This window comes from Lepidothrix coronata, unplaced genomic scaffold (assembly GCF_001604755.1).
Source record: "Lepidothrix coronata isolate B3197 unplaced genomic scaffold, Lepidothrix_coronata-1.0 Scaffold37, whole genome shotgun sequence".
In the NCBI taxonomy this organism is placed as follows: domain Eukaryota; kingdom Metazoa; phylum Chordata; class Aves; order Passeriformes; family Pipridae; genus Lepidothrix; species Lepidothrix coronata.
This window is the reverse complement of record NW_016690217.1, coordinates 5928927-5949598: the sequence shown is the minus strand read 5'-3', so window position 1 is coordinate 5949598 and position 20672 is coordinate 5928927. Positions and strand designations below refer to the sequence as shown.

Genomic DNA, 20672 nt, shown 5'->3' with positions numbered 1-20672 from the left:
GGAGATGGTGTCATATGCTTTACTGAAGCATGCACAGACACACCCTTTCCCCCATCTACTGAGAAGGTCACTTTGTCACATATATTGTCACTGGTAGAGGTTGCTGGAGGTAGACAAAAAGTGGTCTTTAAAAGGCCTGCTTTATTTCTATGATGCCTCCTGTACTTAAACCTGGTACAGAAGCACAGGGTGATGTAGGAAGTACTGTGTGGTTCACCATACAGTACATGTATCTTTATCTATATCACGAAGTATCTAAACTGATGTCTTCTAATGCATATCACACATGCCGAATGTAAAATAAAACTGTTCAAATTTAGGCTTTTTGTTACTGTGATTCAATATGTAAGTAGAAAAAAAAAACTCAGATACTAAAAACGGTCTTGGATACTTGCATCACTTCTTTTAGTGATCATTACTTTTTTCCACAACTTTGTAGGACTTCACCTTTAAATGGGAATTTAGTTTTGCATGTTATGATCAATTTCTTAAATCCAGGTCTGCTATGCCTAGAAGAAAATTGTGATGAGCACATATAGATCAGGCAAACTTCCAAGCATACACATATATAAAGATGGGGTCAGGAAATTGCTAAATTGATACAACGCATGGCAGTAAAGATAACATTAATGTATTTGAACTCTCTGACAGAGTCCTATGTAATTCCCAAAACATAAAGTATATTTTCTAGTGTTTTTTTCTCCTTTAAAGACCTATAAAAGTACACCATGCCTATATCAAAGAAAGTTACTTTTACCCTTCATTTAGGCTTGCTGTAGAACTGGTCAAAGTCTTCTCCCACGTCAAGTCTCTTACACGCACACATACACCCAGACAGACAAAATTCTGCCTTTGCTCGTAAAGTAAACCTGCGGTGCGCAAGTCGGGCGGGAAGAGCCGTCCGCGGTGGCATTGGAGATGCTGTCCACAGGGGAGCAGCTCCCGGCTCCGGCATACATACCCACCTGCCTTCTGGAAAACAAACCACGGCTACTCCAGAATCCAGCAGCTCTTCTTGTACCGGCAGCGCCCCCTGCTGGCCGCGTGCGGCCCCTCCCGCCGCTCAGGGCCGGTTGAGCGCGGTGCGGGCGCGCGCGCGGCCGCGGTGACGCACGGGGGTGGGCGGGGCAAGGCCACGGGAGGGCGCCGGGAGTGGGGGGTCACTCGTGACAGACAGCAGGGTAAGCCAATGGAAAGCGGCATGGCGGGCGGGGCGGGGCCGCAGCGCGCTCGGAGCCGCGGTGACGCAGCGGGTCCGGCCCTTTGTGCGCGCACAGACCCGACCCGGCCTGTCCTCTGGCGGGGCCGCCCCGTGGAGCGGGAGGAGGAGCGGGAGCAGGAAGGGCTGAGGAGGAGGGCGAAGGAGAAGCACGGAGGAGGACGTCGCCCGCCCGCGCCGCCGCCGCCTCATGCCGCGGCCCCGTCCTGCCGCCGGGGCTGAGCCGCGGCTGAGCCTCCGGCCGCTCCTGGCCCCGCTGGGGCTGCTGCTGCTGCTGCCGGGCGCAGGTACCGCGGGGGGCGGGCGGCGTTGGGGCGGGAGCGCAGCCGGAGCCCCTTTCCGTCAGGTAGAACCTCTCCTGAGGAGAGACGCGGGAGCTTGGGCCTGTTTATCTAGCTGAGAGGGAATCTCGTTAAATTGTCTCCAAGGCGGATGCCGAGAGGATGGTACCAGAGTCCTCTCGGTGGTGCCCAGCGACAGGACGAGGAGCAGTGGCCATGAACTAAAACACAAGAAGTTCCACTTCTACATAAGGAAAACTTCTTTACATTGAGGGTGGCAGAGCCCTGGAACACGCTGCCAAGGAAGGTCTCCAGCTCTGGAGACATTACAAACCCACCTGGACGCGCTCCTGTGTCACCTGGCTTAGGTGACCCTGCCTCGGCAAGGGGGTTGGACTGGAGCATCTCCAGAGGTCCCTTCCAGCCTTAACAATTCTGCGAATCTGTGATTTATTCAGCTGTTGAGTTGACTGATTTGCTCAGCTAGCCTGATTTATATATGCTCAAAACAATATCATGAATACAACTGAGGGGAAATAAATTGATGCTTTGAGAGTCTGTCTCTGAACCCACGATTACCTGTGTTATTTTGCTTAACATAGGGTGTTTTTGTTTGTGTATCAGAAAACAGAGAATTTGATTGGATTTTGTGCAGTTTTTTCTGTTTTTTGCAAAGGTACATACAACTCTACGATTGCACAATGATGCACAAAGATGAAGAGAAAAACTTTCTGCTTACACCATTCATGGTCACACTTCACTGTAGGTGTAGAGTGCCTCATTCTACTCTGTGTTGTCCTGGGATTTTGACAGGAGATTTGTGTTAGCTGTGCATCACTGGGAAAACATTGCCCTTATAAATTCATGGTTTGGATATTCAAAGTAAGTCATGTGAGTACCGGCTCAGGAGGGTCAGCTAAGGGGCGAGCAAAGAAATTGCTAATATCCTCTCATCTCTGTGTGAATTGCAGAAGACAACTGTTTAAGAATGAAAGTGCTACAAGACTGCTCTGCAGTCCGTTTTTTCACTTCTCATGTCTCACGAGTTTCTGTTAAATATATTGCATTTTCCCTTTTTTTTTTCACACTTCCATTTATCTTTGGAGGCATTTTTGTGGTGTTCAAAATCTGTTTTATGACAGTTTGAAATTACAGATTATTGTTTCCACAGTTGAGTTTTATAGGTCATAAAAATAACAATGCATCATGTTTTTAGTACGTAGTTTTGCATGCCTGGAGAGCTGTTGCATGAAGTTGTGCACATATTCTTTATGAAGGGTCTTTGGATGGGAGGGAATCCTAGACTAGGGTCCTCCCGGTTTTAAGCCCTGTGAACCCTGTGGCTCCGTTTCCCTTAGTGTGTGTGCAGTCTTGTTCATTTCGTTTCTGCTCCTGGTAAGTTCTTGGGTAAAAGCACCAGCAGAAGACCATTGCTATGTGCCGTGAGAATCTGGAAGGATTTCAGATCATGACTGTGAGAACTGTGGAGGAGAGGACTGTACAACTCCAGTTTGCTCACTGGGATGGTAATTGTGCTCTTTTGTGGAAGTCAGGTGATCAGATAAGGCCTAACTGCTTTTTTCATGTAAAGTGAACTGTGTACCTGTTGTGTACATCTGGTAAATACTTCAGGCTTTCGTGGGGAAAGGGTTTCTTTGGCCCTAGTCTTATTATTGAATTACTGTGTAAGAGAGGCTGCTATTGTTTAGATGTCTTAGCTGGAAACTTGCACACTGGACAGCTGTGGGTTTTTTTCACTTTTTAGCTTCCAAAAAATGAGCAGTGAAGATTTAGGTATGATAGTGCCAGAGAAATAAAGCAAATTGCCTGCCCAGTTTCCTACCATCCTCCCCTCTGCCCTGCTTTCTAGAAGAGAAACTTTGATTTCTGCTCCATTCATTCTATTTTCACTTGAACATATATTGCTTTGCTGCCTTTACCACGTTCTTCTGAGGGGCAGCATTCTGTAACTTGTGTAAAGCATTGAATGACTAAATGGAGACTTTCTTACTGACTAAGTGATTAATTGAAGCAAAGAATTGCATCATCACCTTGATATCTGAAAAGAAATGTTTGGCTTATACTTGGCAGGACCTAGTGCTCTTTATTTTCATCTAGACAATATCAGGTGATGGATTAAGACATGCATGGGTCCTGTCATCATCTGAGATACTCTCTCTTCTCTATCTTTCTGTCTCACAACACCTTTTTCTCTATTATGTATTGTTTCCCTAATGGGTGAGCACTGTAAGTTTTGTTCAGGTTGTTTTCTACAGCACCTGTGGGTGTGGAATGGGGTATTGCCACCCAAGAGGTTTGCTTGATTTCTCTCTGCCATCTCTTTTTGTGCTTAGGTGACTGCCAGCTGCACACATCTTGTGGAATCCAGAAGTGCACCACTGATTTTGTGTCCTTCACTTCCCATCTAAACGCAGCTCTTGAGGACTTTGATCTGGAGTTCTGCAAGGCCCTGCGCGCGTACTCTGCGTGTACCTATCGCAATTCCAAAGTATGCCGTGGAAACCTGGTCTACCATTCTGCAGTACTTGGGATCAGCGACCTCATGGCCCAGAGGAACTGTACCAAAGATGGACCAACATCCTCCACCAACCCTGGAATGACCCATGATCCTTGCAATTACAGCGGCCACACAGAAGCCAGAGAACATCAGGGAGGGGAGAAGACTCCTGCTCCTACTTATCTATTTTGTGGCTTGTTTGGTGATCCACATCTGAGGACTTTTAAGGATCACTTCCAGACATGCAAAGTGGAAGGTGCTTGGCCCCTCATAGACAATAACTACTTGTCAGTGCAAGTGACCAACGTGCCTGTGGTCCCAGGATCCAGTGCTACTGCTACAAATAAGGTACAGATTTATTTTAAGCTCTGTGCATGCATGGAGAAATAAAAGGCCAAGACAGCAAAGTAAGTCATTTAGCTCTTAACTGTTAAAGAAGTATAACAGCTTGAGAATCTTCTGTGCAGTAGTACAATAGAGTAAAACTCTTACCCTCTTTCCTTCTTAGCATCAAACAAAACTTGAAACAGGTTCTTTTCTTCCCTCTGGTGCTGCCCATGGCAAGAAAACTTGTGCTTATCACCACATAAGCTTGTAAGGACACTAGATGTAACACTTCAAAACAGTTATTGGATTATTGTGCATCTGTGACTGCCTCTGCATTAAGTAGAAATTTTAAAAAATCGTAGAATGCTTTGGGTTGGAAGAAACCTTAAAGAAGGAAATAGTGTAAGTCTTTGCTTTTCATTAACTCTAAACGGTATGGCTATAACAGTAGAAAATGAAAAATACTGACAGTGGCACAACAAACAGGTTATTAAAACACAGATGGTTCAGAGCAGAAACAAGAAGGGAACTGCAGAGAATTAAAGGAAGCAAAACAATTGCGTGGAAGCTATATGGTTGTCAGATGGTCTTAGCTCCCTGGCTTTACTAAAGAAGCAGTACCCTTAAAATTATGCTGAGCATATTAAGCCCCTGCTGAGACAGGCAAGACTTAAGATTGCTCTCCTCTTACATACTTGAGGAATAAATGCACTAGTATTGATAACTTATGCCATTTCCTTAACTTAAGAAAAATACTTGTCTCTCTCTGCTGAATGCAGGCAGCAGATGTCTCTGTCAATAAAAGAAATTACTTAAGTGTACATTTGAAGCTGATGCTGTCACATACCTCATTCCCTTTTTGGAGTGAAATGGCCTTTTTTAAGATGTGGTAGTGTAGCTCTTGTATTGTGAAGGTCAGGCTGTGCGAACACCGTTTCAACACTATCTATGCTGGAGAATTTTCATCATTTAGGTAAGCCTGGAAGTAGGTTTTTTATTACAGAGTTTGGAAGCAGGAGTTGCTGGTCACAGGAAGTTAGAGCCTGCACATCTTCCATGGAGTTGGCTGTACAGGAGTATTAATAAGGGAAAATCAGCTTTGCTATTAAATTTGTGCTGGATCCTGAGGTACTGACTAATGTCATTGCGTGTGTGAGTGAAGCAGAGGTTGGACTGAAACTCAGATTAACTTGTGCCTGTTCCAAGAGCAGTCTGCATTGTGAATGAGTTCTGAAGGTTTATAAAATAAGGCAATGAGGCTAACCTGAGTAAGCTTTGCAAAAGATGTCCCTTGCAATCTGTTCTAGTGGCTTTTTAAGACTCTTAAAGAACTGCAAGAAAAAGCTGTATTTCATAAACTGCAGTAAGCTTTTATCCTCAGTTTTGCTAAACTCTTGCAAAATTTTCTTTATTTCCTTGTTCCTGGTAGTAGTAGAGGAAAATGTTGAGACTCTTGTGTACAAATTGTGTGGGTGTGATGGTTGTTAGATAGGTGATCTTAACTTTAGCCACATTCTGAAAATGATTGACTATGTAGCATGTTATGCTGTTTATATATCTTTTCCAACAGATAAGAGGACGACCCAAGGAGATAAATGTTTGTACATACTGAGGGAAAATATGGTTTTAAAGGGCATACCTTCTATCTTTATTTATTGTCCTTTTTTTGGTGTTTTTCTTTGACTTTTCATTCTGGGAAAAGCAGCAATACATTTTTCTCTTCTGTAGTAGTGTTTTATCATCCCTGTCATTGCACAAATACAGCTAAGTGTGAAGAAGTAATTAAATAAGACATATAGCTTAGGATATTAGAAATGTCTTTAACAGAAGTATACATGTCTTTCCTTGAATTTTTTTTTTTTTTGGCAGATAATCAAACTTACCACACCTGTTTGTAGGCAATGGAGGTTGTTTGAATGTACAAGTAACTTAGCAAGATAAGTTTTAGTATCTCTAATGCATCCTTCTGCCTCTTTTGTTTCTTTATGGAACAGGCTGCTATGAAAGAAATACAAAAGGCTTGTTAAACTGTACTGCTACTGCTAATTTCATTCCTGTAACATTTTCCTCTGCAAGAATTCCATTTTTACTGTAGTACACTAACTGCTGCTGGGTGTACTTGACTAATTTTGGCCACAGGGTAGCTTAAAGGACTTTTAAAGAGGTACAGTTCAGTGATATCTACATAGTGTAATCCCTAGCTAAGAGCATCCAAATAGGTCTTCTGCCTTCACAAGAAAAGTTTCCAAAACATTATCCGTTGTTAGTCTGGCTGTTTTTTCATTGCAGTATTTGAAATATAAGTTTGTTAGGAAATAAGAAGAAAGGTATATGCTGGACTTAAATTGTGTAGAAGCCAAAGCAAATACTAACCTAATTAGCCTACTCTAAAGCAGACCTAATGAAAGAAAGGGCAATAAGAGTAGAAGATTTAGTTTTTCCTGTATGCATTTTTCTTAGGGTGATTTATGAAGCTGTAGAAACAGAATATTTAATCTCCACCCCATATGTAGTGTGCTTTTGAAAGGTGCAAACCGTCAGTTGCCCTTGTAGGAAGTTGGTACTTTTGGATTTGTCTGAGCTTTCTGGTGTACCAACCTTTGAGGGAGTCAGCGACTAAGTGAGCGTTATTTGTAAAGTAAGTTTTCCTCTCTCTCCAAAACGTATGAGACTTGAATAACCCCAATAGTGTGAGGGCTATCCATTAAATTCTTGAAGGACAAGAGAAGGTCAGGAGGACACCTCAAGTAAGAACATGAAGAATAAAAGTATACTGTTCCTCCCCCACCCCCCAGTGTGCATCTGGCATGAAAGTATGAAAAGCAGGACTTGGAAGGGCATGTCTTGTGAGAGTTGTGTAGTTATTCACAAAATGCTCTTGGCAATTTGTTTGTTGGTGTTTTGCATATTTGTGTTGCCAAAAAAACATCTGTTTTTCTGCTGTGAACAAAGCTATTGTATATTCTGTGGTCGAGCTGAAACTTGAAACTCCAGGTTTTTTGAGCTTGCCTGATGTTCTTATGCCCCTGAGCATAGGATCCTAGGGCTTTTCAGGTGGAGAATGCAGGATCATCACCAAGGAGCCTGGGAAACTGAGTTCGAGCTCCTCTTTTCTTTTTCTTTGTGCCAGACTTCTTGTATGGGTTTTGAGTAGGTCACTGGCATCTTTTATGTGTGATTTCTCCAGCTATAGATAAAGAGGTCCCCTTTCTTGGAACTGGTTTTGCAATTTCCTGAGGATAAATGTCTGTTACAAGGGGCTGTAGAGGGAGTAAGTTAGAAGAGTATTGCAGAATGCATTACATAAAAGGTTGGAGTTTTTTTTATTTTATTTATTGTTTGCTTTATTTGGAGGTGTATAAAGTCTCTCTTGCCGTTCATCTCTGTGACAGGTGTTCCAGATATCTCTAGAGTAGTTGTCCTTGAATAGCAGATGAGGCAGAAGCTTGGGCTTGCCAGTGGAAAACTTTCCTTCTTGTTTGCATTAGTTGGAAATGGAGGTTTTCCTATCCAGGTGTTTTGCAGTAGATAGCTTGAGGGTGAGAGTGTGAATGTAAGGACATAGAGAAGGAAAAAACCACCAAACTTTTTACTGCTTTTGCAGCATGGTTTCTATTTTTGCAGGAAATCATTGCAGAGTGATCACAGTGTACTTAGTCTCCTGTAAGTAATATTAAAATGTTTATCTCCAACCTTTCAGTTGTTTTTTTAAGTAGGAGCATCAGATGTCTGGTTATGTGTCATTATTCTTTTTATCTTTGTGGACATCTTGCCTAAGGTGGAGATGAATTTGTCTTTCTCAGAAGTAGTACATACTACAGTTTTGTTGGAGGATATCATAGAATCACTTAGGTTGGAAAAGACCGTTAAGACCATTGAGTCCAGTCACAAACCTGACACTGTGAATTCCACACCTAAACTCAGTCCTTGAGTGCCACATGCCTTTTAAACATTTTTGAGGATGATGACTCAAGAGGCTGGGCAGCCAGTTTCAATGCTTGACAACTCTTTTTCAGTGAAGAAATTTTCCCTAATCTGAACCTCTCTTGTGCAGCTTGTGGCCACTTCCTCTTATGTCACTTGCTACTTGAGAGGATGATACCCCGCTATCTACAACCTCTCTTCAGGTGCCTGTTGAGAGTGATAAGGTTATCCCTGAGCCTCCCTTTCTCCAGGCTGAGCAGCCCCAGCTCCCTCAGACATTCCTTGTAGGACCTGTGCTCAGATCCTTCCCCAGCTCTGTTGCCCTTCTCTGGACACACTCCAGCACCTCAATTTCTTTCTGCACGTGAGGGGCCCAAAACTGAACATGATGCTTGAGGTGTAGCCTCACTGCTGCCCAGTACAGGGGAACAATCACTGCTGTGATCCTGCTCCCACAGTACTGCTGATCCAAGCCAGGATGCCCTTGGCCTTCTTGGCCACCTAGGCACACAGCAGTTCGTGTACAGACAGCTGTCAACCAGCGCCCCTAGGTCCTTTTCTGCTGGGCTGTTTTCCACTCTCACTCTTTCCCAAGCTTGGCAGTGCTACATTAATGGTTGGAGTCCATGATCTTAAAGGTCTTCTTCAACCTGAACAATTCTAGGATTCTATTAAATGCATAGTAAAATAGCAACATATAGGGATACCTACAGCACTGTGATTGCATTATAGCACTAGGGAAGACCAGTACAAGAACTTAGAGTTGAAAGTCTTGATTTTGTTCAAGGCACAAAAGCCAGGCACCATTAACAAATACATTAAGGTCATCTAGAAACTGCAGTTTGACATCTCAGTAACACCATGTTTGAAAGGCCTTGGATGTGCAGTGCAATTTAGAAAATTTTTGTGATCAGTGCACTCATCAGTACTGGTATCAGTAGCAGCGGGAGGATGAAGTCCAAAATGAAATGTGCAGATTGGATGTGTGTGTTGTTTGTTTTTGATTTAGTACTCTTACTATAGCTGATGTTTGTTTACTGTATCTTCAGGTAAGTCTCTGGAAACCTTTGTATTCATCTTTCAGAGTTCCTCACTGCAGAAGAGCTCTGTATGTGACCACAGAACAAGACTGAGATACCAGTACTTTCAAAAATCTTTCTTCATCTGGTGTTTGGATTTTTCAGTCCTAGGTTTAGAAAGGGCAGCTAGTCTCTAGTCTGTAAACAGTACCTCATAAGCAGTTTTGTGGAGGTATTCTTGCAACCCAGCCAGAGTGTAAAAAGTGCTGTAGGTACATAGACACATGTAACACACGTTAAATTTGTTTGAAATAATTTTTTCACTTTCTAGTGCTTTCTCTTACCTTAAGAACTTAGATTAAAGCTTTGTAAGGAAATTTGCTTTATCTCCCTTTGCAACAAGCTCTGGAGTATCTCTTAATACCAGGGCATGATATTGAGGTAGGAGTATGTGATAAGGGAAAGACTATGGAGAACTCTGGTTTTACTAATCTAGCCTATGGATTAGATGGGTGTCATGTGACATACAACACAATATTCAAAACTAATGTCTTGAGCTGCAGTGTTTAAATACAAGTATGTCCTTGGAAAGTCTTAATAATCTCTTGATTCTCTGGAGTGTTCTTGCAGCCTACATGGAGGCCTTTATTCATTTTGTAGTCATTCAGCTCTCATTCACCATGTAATATTATTGCTAATCTTGAGTTAGGGTGCAGGCTTCTCTTCTCCCTTTGTGTATCTGAAATTGTGTGCATTTCATTGTTGCAGAGGAGGGGGTTTTGGAGAGAACAGTTTGGTGGCTGCTTGCTGAAAAATTTTCCCAGGTGCCTTGCTTAAATGTTTTTATCCAGCAGCCAGTTCTGTGTCTCATTAAAACAATTAACTCTTTTTGACTTGAGGCTTCTTCAGGTGCTGAGCAGACTTAGAGCTTTACTTCTCAAGATGTGTAAATCATTCTCTCCTTGCAGAGCAATACAAATGTGCTCAAGAAAAGAGGAATACTTCTTTGTCTGAGCAGGTGGAGATAGAAGTCTTTTTCATCAAAACTGCGTTATACAAAATAAAAGACCAGATTTACTGCATGAAGGTCTGGATTATATGCAGAAATACTAATTCCTTGAGAGATCTCAGGTTTCTCTTCTCTGAGTTGCTGAGATTACTTTACTAAGCACAGAGTTGTGAGGTTGTCTTTACAGCGGTGAGGGCACTTGTGTGTTTTCTGGATTTTGAATGTAGGCATTCCACAGCTTAGCTGTGGTCCACAGACATCAGTTTACTAAATGACTTGACTACAGGTGGTCTTAAGCTATATAGCTGATACAACTCAAGCTGTGTAACTGATTGACGGAAGGAAAAACCATTGGAAAAATACAGTCATCACCAGTGGGAACATACAAAACCAAAATAGGAAGTATCGTCTGTGTTGTGAGACAGAAAGATGGACAAAGCATCAGCCACCTGAGACAAGCCAAACAGTGAAAATAAATGTAATACTCTTATTGCAGTAAGAAGTCTGCACACTCCACAGGAGAAACTGATGCAATGGGAGGAGGGAGATGGGGAGACTTTTGTTTTATACAAGTAATATGGAGAGGTGAGGCTAATGAGGGTAGAGGTTTTATCTGAATTGTCTGTAATCGGCTCTTTTTGAACCTCTGCCGCTTACTTCAAAACAGAGGGGCAGGAGACAAAAGCTATTGGGCAGAAGTGTGCTGGTTAACTGATACTAGTTGTTCTTCCTGGTAGTGATTGTACCTTTCCGTGATTTGGCACAGTCTCATTCTGGTTTTGCCACAGTGGCCAACATTGTGGGAATTACTTGGCACTTACACTTCTCTGTCATTGCAGGAGGCATTCCAGAGCTTTAAAAAACTATCAGGCAGGAGGGAGTTCTGATACCTAATTAAATAGAAAGCCTTTTCCTTTCCAGACATCACAGCTGTTGCCACATGTTACTAGTCCTTCTTCCAGGACAACCTAAGAACAAATCTAACAATTGATAAAGTATTACTTTAAGCATGTGTACAGTCTGTTTTTCTTTAAGACATGACTTGTGGACAACTACCAGGCTCTGAGGTAGTGGTCAGTCCCAGACATACTCAGCTGCAAAATGGAAAAGGGGTTGAGATAATGAGTTTTTTTCCAATAACTTTGCTTTTTTTTTTTTCCCCCTTCCCCTCCAGATAACTATTATCTTTAAATCATACCAAGACTGTACAGAACAGAAAGTGTATCAAGCGGTGACTGATGACTTGCCTGCAGCTTTTGTGGATGGTACAACGAGTGGAGGTGATGGGAACACCAGGAGCTTGAACATCGTGGAGAAGGTCAGTGGGAAGTACATCGAGATGCACGCCCGGCACATCGGGACCACGGTGTATGTGCGGCAACTCGGACACTACCTGACGCTGGCCATCCAAATGCCTCGGGAACTGGTCATGGCCTACGAGGAGGGCCAGGACCTGCAGCTCTGTGTCAACGGCTGCCCCTCCAGCGAACGCATTGATGACAGCGGTCACTTGCCGTTGCCTGTGATGAGCAAATTGCTTCCTCAGGGCAGTGCTGCCCATCCCCGATCAGGGTACACACTGGAAACTGCCACCACCAAATGCCATGAGAAGATGCTGGTGAAGGACATCTATTTTTACTCATGTGTATTTGACCTGCTCACTACAGGTGATGCCAACTTCACGGCTGCTGCTCACAGTGCCTTGCAGGATGTGGAGGCGCTGCATCCCAGAAAAGAGCACTGGCATATCTTTCCCAGGAGCAGAGCTGGTGTTGTGGGGAGGGATAGCAAATTCTTTGTCCATCTTGGACTCGTGTCCTTTATCCTTGTTGTGTTTTTGTAGTTTGTTTTTTTTTTGTCTGTAAACAAAGTTTTGAAATATATATTGTCATAATATATTGCGTAAAGAGGAGTATATATGTATATACCATGTATATGAAGGGATGTTTTGTCTTGGGACACCCACCAGATTGTACATATTGTGTTAACTGTTTTCATATATGTTTGATGCAGTGTTCTTTGTATCTATTTGTTTTACAGTTGTTGAAATGTTTTATAATGTCCCTGCACTGGGACCTGATAGAGAGCACTTTATTTTTTACATATTAAATATTTAAGTGTGTATCTGAGTAACTGTGTATTACACATAAAATACTCAGTGCTCCTTCTAAGTACTACTTGGTTTAACACATTTTTTTAAATTGAATTAACTTGTGGGTTTTTCCAGGAGAGCTTTACGTAATGCCAAACGTGGATATTTTGAAGCTAGTGAATGGTCTCTGGAGAGAGCTTAAACTTAAAGGGAACGCTTGCTTTTTTTCACAGACCCACCAGTTGTCTTCTTTTAGAAGCCTACAGATTTATATTTTTTTCATGCTTGGAAACCCCACAGTGTGTCAGTCTTTGCAAAACATTTTAGATGTGGTTCATCAGTATACCAGTAAGTATATGTGTGTATGAAAGAGTGGCTATGCAGTGTTTAAATATTTTGAATTATTACAGTAGAAGAATAGTTGCCTGCCCTGCTGAGGAACGTCAGTAATGTGGTGTGACCCCTGGTGGGGTGCAGAGAAATTGGGGATGTAGGCCACATACTGGGCAGGCAATTTATAAATAAAGGCTGTTTGTCTCCTAGCCAAATAGGATGGATAGGATATTGGATAGGAATGTGCTGAATACAGTTCTTATACTTCTTGCAGATGGTTGTTTTCCCTCTGCTAAATAAGATGTGTAGTTAAATTTATGACCAGCAGCTGTAAACCAGGCCAGTTTATTAAAGAGATAGTGTGTGAGGAACCAAGAGCAGGAACCATCCCCTCAGGATACCAGTTGTACAGTTCCTTTGCAATGTTTGTGGAGATACTTAGAAGAGCTTTAGCACAGTTATCTGTGTTACTGCTGCATTCCTCCTGAGAGGTGTTATAAAAATCCTCTTTTTAAGTTATTGGAGAACTCTCAGACCAGAAGAACCGTGGAATAGAAAATTATTTGCCATAAAACTAAAGAAGAGATAGTGAAGTTGGAAGAAAAAATTATATAGAAGAGTCCATAAAATTACAGAACAGGATGACCTGATAAGTATATATGGAAGCTATAATATTTCATCTGCAGGGCTAATCGCACAGTGTGAAGGTAAATTGAAAGTGCCAAAAGTCAGATACATACCAAGACAGACCTAAAAACGACGACTTTGAATGTTACTTTGCTAAGCTCGTGTTACAGCTAGGATTTGAGCTGTGTGAGGTAAATATATCAGCAAAATGATCTGTGGAAATTGCTGTAGAAAGAAAAGGGAGCTTTAAATATATATATGTTTACTGTACACAGAACGCAGCTGTCATACCTGCAAGGATTCACTCTCCCAGGTGTTGATCTATCACCATAAGCTCTGCAGAAGGCAGTGTAACATGTTTATCAGTATTTTAATGCCACAGCGTGTCAGCTGTTACTGACACTATGTGTTGTTTGCCTTTGTCTTCAACAAGCTAGGCAATGCCTTGGATATTAGTGGCTTATCCAAAACAGTTTTTTAAGTATCTTCTTAACCAGAGTGTTTCCTAACTATATGCTAACAGTGGCTGATGATGGTTCTCTGTAGTTGTGGAGTCTGGCAACTTCTATAGGAAGCATGTTGCAGGACTGAGCAGAGACTGTGTGCTTAATCCTTCATTTTGTATGTACAGAAGACTCCTAAACAAGTGTATTATGAAAGGAAATAATAGGCTTAACTGCCTGTGAAACCAAAAATACTTTTTTATTTCCTGACTGGAAGAAAAATCTGTATAGAGCATCTGTTAAGTGGAACGCAACCTGAGAGAACAACCTGAGAGAACAACCTGGTCAAGTTACAGCCCTTCAGTATTGCATTTCCTTTCAGACTGCTGCTGTACTGCCAGAAAATAGATCATCAACTATTTACATTTTCTTACCTTGGCATTATGGTTACCATGCATTTGTTTTATGAGTTTTGAGGCTGTGCAAGTGCCTATTTACTTATATACACTGCAAAGTGAAGCGAGCAATGTTGCAAGCTTTGTACTGTCTAATGAGAGTTTCATTAGTGGACATGTTTTGAAAAAAAGCCCAAGAGTCTTGTGGCTTTCTTCTGTTTTGACAGACTCACAGAACAGTTTACAATCTTGCGTTTGTTTTCTTCATGTAAGTACAGCTGTGGTGTTTTACTGAAATTTTCATGCTTAGGTTATTTAATTCCCATCTATATCTTGACTGGTACGAATTCTTTTCTGTCTTTCCCTATTCCAGTTATTACAGACTGCTATCTACACAATGTCCAAACAGGACTAGTAATGATTCCCTTTTTTTTAAAAGGTGTTTTTTACAAGATAAATGTTCTCTGTGTTGTGCTGCTACTTCTCTCCAGATGTATTCAAAACAAACAAGAATTGTGGGGATCAGTGTTGTTCATTAGATTTTATCATTGTTATTAGTTATCATCTTGTGGAGAGCAAAATAGCAACGGATCAAGTACAAGTATGCAGGTAAATTTGTGATGCTGATGTAGAACAATTGCATCTGATCTGATTCTGAATTCTTTATCTTTGTAAACTAAAGTTCATTGAAATTAAAAGCTGCTGATAGTAAACAACTGTGAACAGTAAGATTGATTACAGTCTTCGGGCTGGGCTGTGTATCAGAACTCATAACTAGATATAAAAAGGACATTGTGTCATATGTGGAGTGCCAATAACATTTACAGGGATTATTTTCATGATTACACTAGTTTTAAAGCTTAATTTCCACTTTTATCTACACTCTAACAGTAGACAAATGCTCCATTAAATACACAAAATATGTACATGTCATTGATTCTAGTATGTGCTGAGGGCTGGATCTATGAAAGATTTTATATGTATGTTTGGTGTGTCAAGCATTTAAATCTGAAACTGAGACACACAGTTTCAGCTTGAACCCAGATGTTTCTTTAGGATCTCTGCTTTCCTTCTTAGTCCAGTAAAGCCTCTCAAGGAGGCTTTTGCTGCTGTATTTTGCTGCTGAGCAGAGGAAACAAATGCGGTCTTGAGTTTGTATCTGCACACTAGTCAGATTTAAATGTTGTTCATTTGTCTGGTTTACTTGTGGGACTTTTTTGGCAGTCACCTGACTTGCTCACTCGTGTTTGGCAGATAATGGTAAGAGTTATTTAGACTGTAGTGGTGTTAAGCACTCTGTTGGAGTTTGGGAGAGGCAAGTTGAAACTCCTCTTCTGTCTTGGTCTTTCACATCTGGTGAGACTAACAGCTGGGAGCTATTATGGAATAGTGCCATTCTGTGGTGTTACCAAGGGATAGCTTTATCCAAACAAGGTCTTAGTTGCCTTAAAGGAGACGAGGCATACTTTAGTGATTGAGAGGTATTTCATCTAAATTAGGTAAACTAAACACGTAAGCCTTCTCTGTATTCAGTGAAGTAAATAGCAATATTGTAGGTTGGGTTGAATTGCCTTCTGGAGATGCCTACTGCTATTGTTCTGTAGAGGGGAAGCCCAGACAGCTATTTTAAAATTAAATTAGTCTAGCCCTGATGGGTACATTTTAAATTCCAGCCTAGGTTTGTATCCAGCGACAATCTGCTTGCTCGAGACAAGCCAGCTGATCCAGCACTTGCTGCATAGCACCCCATCTGTCTCCCAGGCCTATCTGATGGATACACCTTGGCCTCTGAAAGCCTCACAGCAGACCTGGGCCTGGCCTGTACTCTTTGATTCTCTTGAAAGCAGACCTGAATAAGGCAACAAAGCCCTCCCTTCCTTGCTGTCCTGGCCCCTTCTCCCCTCCCAAGGCAGGTTTGTGCGAGGCAGGGGAAGGCCAGAAAAGAAAAAAAAAAAAAGCTGAAGTTGGGACAAAGGAGAGAAACTGAGTGGGTAAAGTCTTAGTGGTAAGGCTTCTGATCTTAATTTTGGCCTTTAAATCCCAGACTGTTTACTTTTTCCAGTGAATGATGCGAAGTATAGAAAAAGGCTGCATAGGAGCAAGGGCTGTATTTTCTAATTAGAGTGTTTTATCTTTTAGGCTGTTCTTTGGTGTCCTGTGCTGCCATTACCATGCAAGTGTTTTACAGAAAGCAAAAGTTTCAACATCTGAGGTTGCCAAAACCTTAAATACCCTGCAGCCAAATTGTTAATGTGTTTGACTAGAAAGTAAGAGATAGTCTGTGTTTGAATCCCCACTCCAAATTGTTTAAAGAAGATGTGTAAACAAGGTTTCTTGCCTTCTCAGGTGACTGTAATAATCTTTATCCTGCTGGGTTTATCAGCTTTTATCTGGCTAGATCCATCTGCTATCCTTTCTCAGGAAAAATGCTAAGCTTTTTCGTACCAGTCTACTTGGAAGTGTATGAGACCTGCCTTCAAAGGGTGTGTTAGGTTTGAAACACACCCCTCCCACTTCCCGTAGGTGGGATGCACTGGAGAAATAACTCTTTCCATAACCCTGTCTCTCTGTAGAGGGAGCCTAATGGTGGCTACCCTTGTGGTGGATAGGGCAAGTTAAAAAGTGAGGTACATCACTGTTTGTGATGCCATCTCTTATCCCTTGTTCCTGACCTATATGTAGTGCCAGTGGTTTGGCAAGACCTGCCTTCATCTAGTTCTTGCTTCTTCAGGTGCTGCCAGTCATCACTCCCCAGCCTCCTGAAAACACAGTGAACTGATTTCCTTAAAAATAAGTAAGTTGATCCGAAGGCATGAGAGAGAATTGTTACCAGGGTAGGCTTTTTGAAAAACATTTTTTTTTTCATTTAGTAATTTTATAATCCTTCAGCAATTATAAATTCTGTAAAAAGGCCCTCCCTAATCATTAAAATGTGGCTTGCACAGTAGTGTTTGAGATCTTTGGAATGCCACCATTTTTTTTTTTTAATACTTACGTAAAAAAGAAGTCACAAGTCTCACCTCTTCTTGCAAATGAAGTGGCCTTTATTACGGTAAAGAGATCAATAATTAGTCCTATTGGGAAATCAGATACAGATATTCCTCTATAATAAGAATAATTGCTGAAAAATCAATTCAGATGTGTCTGTGCAATCAGTCTGCCCTTTCTCCACAGCTAGTCAAGGCTCCTCAGTCAAAAATTATCAAGTCCTTCAGGGATTACCCTCTGTGTGTGAGTCCTTGAAAGTTTTCCGCATGCATATTCGTTGACAGAAGTGCTAAGAGTTTCTTCTTTGTCAGCAGATCTTCTTGACAGACTATTGATTACTTTTTGACTTTCGTTGGGTGCATTGTTTTGTATGGTTGGCAGTCCTGATGTGGCTGATTCACTGACACAAACAGAGGAAGTGGAAACACTTTCTTCTTTGGGGTTTTAGACTGGTAAAAATCAGAAAAGCAAGACAAATAGAGCTTTCTTCAAAAAAGTGTTAGGATATTGCTTCTACATGGTCTGATGGGAGCAGAAGTGTAGTAAGAAATCTACTTCTGTTTCTTTGAGTTATTTCTACACTGGCTCAACCAGAGCAAACCACTGTCAGCAGCTGGAGTGTGTTACATGATCTTCTGAAACATTTCTTCCCTTTTAGTTCCACCAGGAAAAATCCATTTCATCCAGTCAGAGATGTGAATCAAAAGCAAAGAGGGAGAGTGTAATAAGGAGGTTGACTTCAAAAGTAAAAACATTACCAGCTCTTTCAGTCTTAAGAGAAAGTCTTGTCTGGTAGTGCTAACAATTATAATGCAAATTCTTAAAATCAACATTATATGTAATACCTCTCTGGGTAAAAAAAACAATCAAACCCCACAGCCCTGCAATCTAAAACCAGGTCCTTTATAAGTGAATGAATTATCTAATGACAAGAAGTAAAAGCCCTCCCTGTTTCAGCTTTGCTCAGAAAATATTTTTACTGACTATTTAAAATGCCGGTTAAATGGCAATACATTGGCCTCTGGTGGAGTACTTGCCTTAAACAAAGAGCTGTTAATTGCAGTCTAATTGTGGACAATAAGGGTTATCTGAACAGTCAGTAATGAAACTTCCCCAGGTAACAATGTAAGTATTTGTTTGTTGGTTTTTTTTAAGGTAATTTCCCCTCAGTGGGGGGTTCTTTATTAAATGTGCATATGGGTCACTATGTACATAGAGAGTCTCCTTTATTTTTAATCTCTGGATATAATTTTCTATGTGCTAGAGTGACTTTGGTGATTTAGTCACACTAAGACAAGTAGGAATTTCTCCATCTTGCCTTTTCATCTCTTCTTTACCCATAGAACCAGCATTCAGTCTACCCACTCACGAAGGAGGAATACAATTCTTCCATCCTTCATTTATTTCATCCTTATACATAGCTTTGAATATAGGGATTAGAGTATTGTGTATCAGCTTTGGCTGAATCCCTGAATTTTGAGGAAGCTCTTTCCCCTGCCTGTGACCTCCAAAGTTTTGTTTCAAGCTTATAGCACTCACCATTAGCTGCATTTTTCTATAAAGAGACAAAACACTTCTCATAACTTCCTTATAATGAGGAGGAAGCGGAGTTGAAGTTACCATTCCGTCTATAGCTATTCAGCAATGCCTTCCCACTCTACCACCCACAAAATGTAATTGAAGCAAGCAAATATGCAGCCACAGGAAGAAATTCACATTTCATTTTGAAGTTAACAGAGCTTTGTGTTTTCACTTTCCAACTCTTACAGATTTTCTACCTAGACAGAAAAAATCCATAACATAACCTTATACACATGGATAATGCCTATTCTGTTTCTGGGGTTATATCAAGAAAACCCTTGCCAAAGGCTATAGCCCCTGCAAATTTACAAACCCCAGTTTTTGCCTTGATTGATGAGCCTTGATTTTGAACATCCACAAATCCATGGGACCTAATGAGATGCATCCCAAGATCCTGAGGGAGCTGGCAGATGTTGCTAAGCTGTTGAAAAGCCATGGCAATCAGATGAAGTCTGTAGTGACTACATGCTCTGTGCATGTAGAGGTGCCCAGTCATGATTTTCTGGAAAGGGGGTGAGAACTTTCACCATCATTCAGTCCTCTTTGCACATCCTTATTTGTGTGGGTCAGCCTCCTGCCCTTTGCTGGCTGCAAGGTCTCTCTTGTCCACATCACTCTGAGACCTTTGCTTGTGAATCCATGTCACAACTACCTCTCTTGATGGTGGATCATCATCTCCCCCTCCTTGCTGTTCCTAATTCAAAGCTCTTCTCACTAGGCTTGACAGACATGAGAAGCTGTTCTGCCACAGTCAAGTCACATGGGACCAATTATCCATCCTTATCTTCAAAATGGCCTGGTGGTCATAAAAGCTGAAGCCTCTGAGACCAGCTGCAAAAGTGGTTGTTGATCCACAGGATCTGTCCACTCCTCAAATTCCTCCTTTTGCTGGCAAATGGCACCACAGGACCCTGGTGCCCTTGGTCCTCACCTCCAGAGCGACACAGTCATTCTTGTTCTGCTTCAGGTCCCCCCTGGCCACATGGGTGGTGCTTGAGTTGGCCAAGAACCAGAGAAGCCTTGGCAGCCTCCCCACAGAACCCATGTGAAGCAGCAAACCTCTTCAGACCTGGGTCAGTCTGGTCACCAGGACCTCTGCCCACCACAGACAGTTCCTCTTTGCTCTCACTTCCCATCTCCCCCTAGCTGCTGCTGCCAGAGGCTCAGAGTCTGCCAGATGTGGGGGTGTCATCAGGTGGTGATATCCCAGCCCCTTATCTGCTACCAGGGCTCTGAATCTCTTCTATAGTACAGATCTGCAGGTGGGGCAGGATACCCTCCAGTCTTTGCCCCCTGTGAGTCTGCATTTCCCACACCTGGATGCGTGCACGGACTTTGCCTCCATCCTCCAGTGCAGCAGTTCAGGCTCCTGAGTCAAGCTGACATATCCCTTACTGCTACAGTTCGGAGATATGATTGCCCAAGGTCAGGCACAGGTTAACAAGACTCAGAAGCACTACCCTGGACTGTAATTAAGATTGGTGAATTGCTGGAAATACTCTCCTTTGCTCTTGTAATCTGTCTGCTTTGCTCTTTTTCATATACCCTAATGGTTCTGCAATTCTATTACAGTATTAATCAAACACATGATGAAAGTTTCACTTTCTTTATCCACCAGCTGCAACATTGATCTTAAAGGTCTTCTCTTAGATTATGTGATTCTTTGCTCTTCTGTTCTTGTCCCTCTTTCTGCTGTTGTAAACTCTACCTGAAATATTAATCAATAAAGTACATCAGAAATAGCCATAATGATCTCCTTGTATTTGTGCTATAGTGGTCATTTTAGATGTTCTGTCAGTGGGACTCATAGTCTAGAAAGATCTGAAACTAATTGTACCAACCACCTAGTTCTCAAATTGTTAGTTTTTTTGATTCATTGCAAGAATGTTTCTCCTTTCTGGAGCTCAAGATACAGT

At 41.8% G+C, this 20672-nt stretch overlaps 1 protein-coding gene across 1 annotated transcript; it reads left to right on the top strand.

Annotated features, from left to right (window-relative positions):
• Positions 1-1409: 1409 nt before the first annotated feature.
• On the top strand, positions 1410-18431 carry RGMB (repulsive guidance molecule family member b). The gene is made up of 3 exons (XM_017812571.1): positions 1410-1506; positions 3855-4366; positions 11472-18431. The coding sequence occupies exons 1-3, from the start codon at positions 1410-1412 to the stop codon at positions 12138-12140; spliced, it is 1278 nt and encodes a 425-aa protein (XP_017668060.1). The 3' UTR covers positions 12141-18431.
• Positions 18432-20672: the final 2241 nt, after the last annotated feature.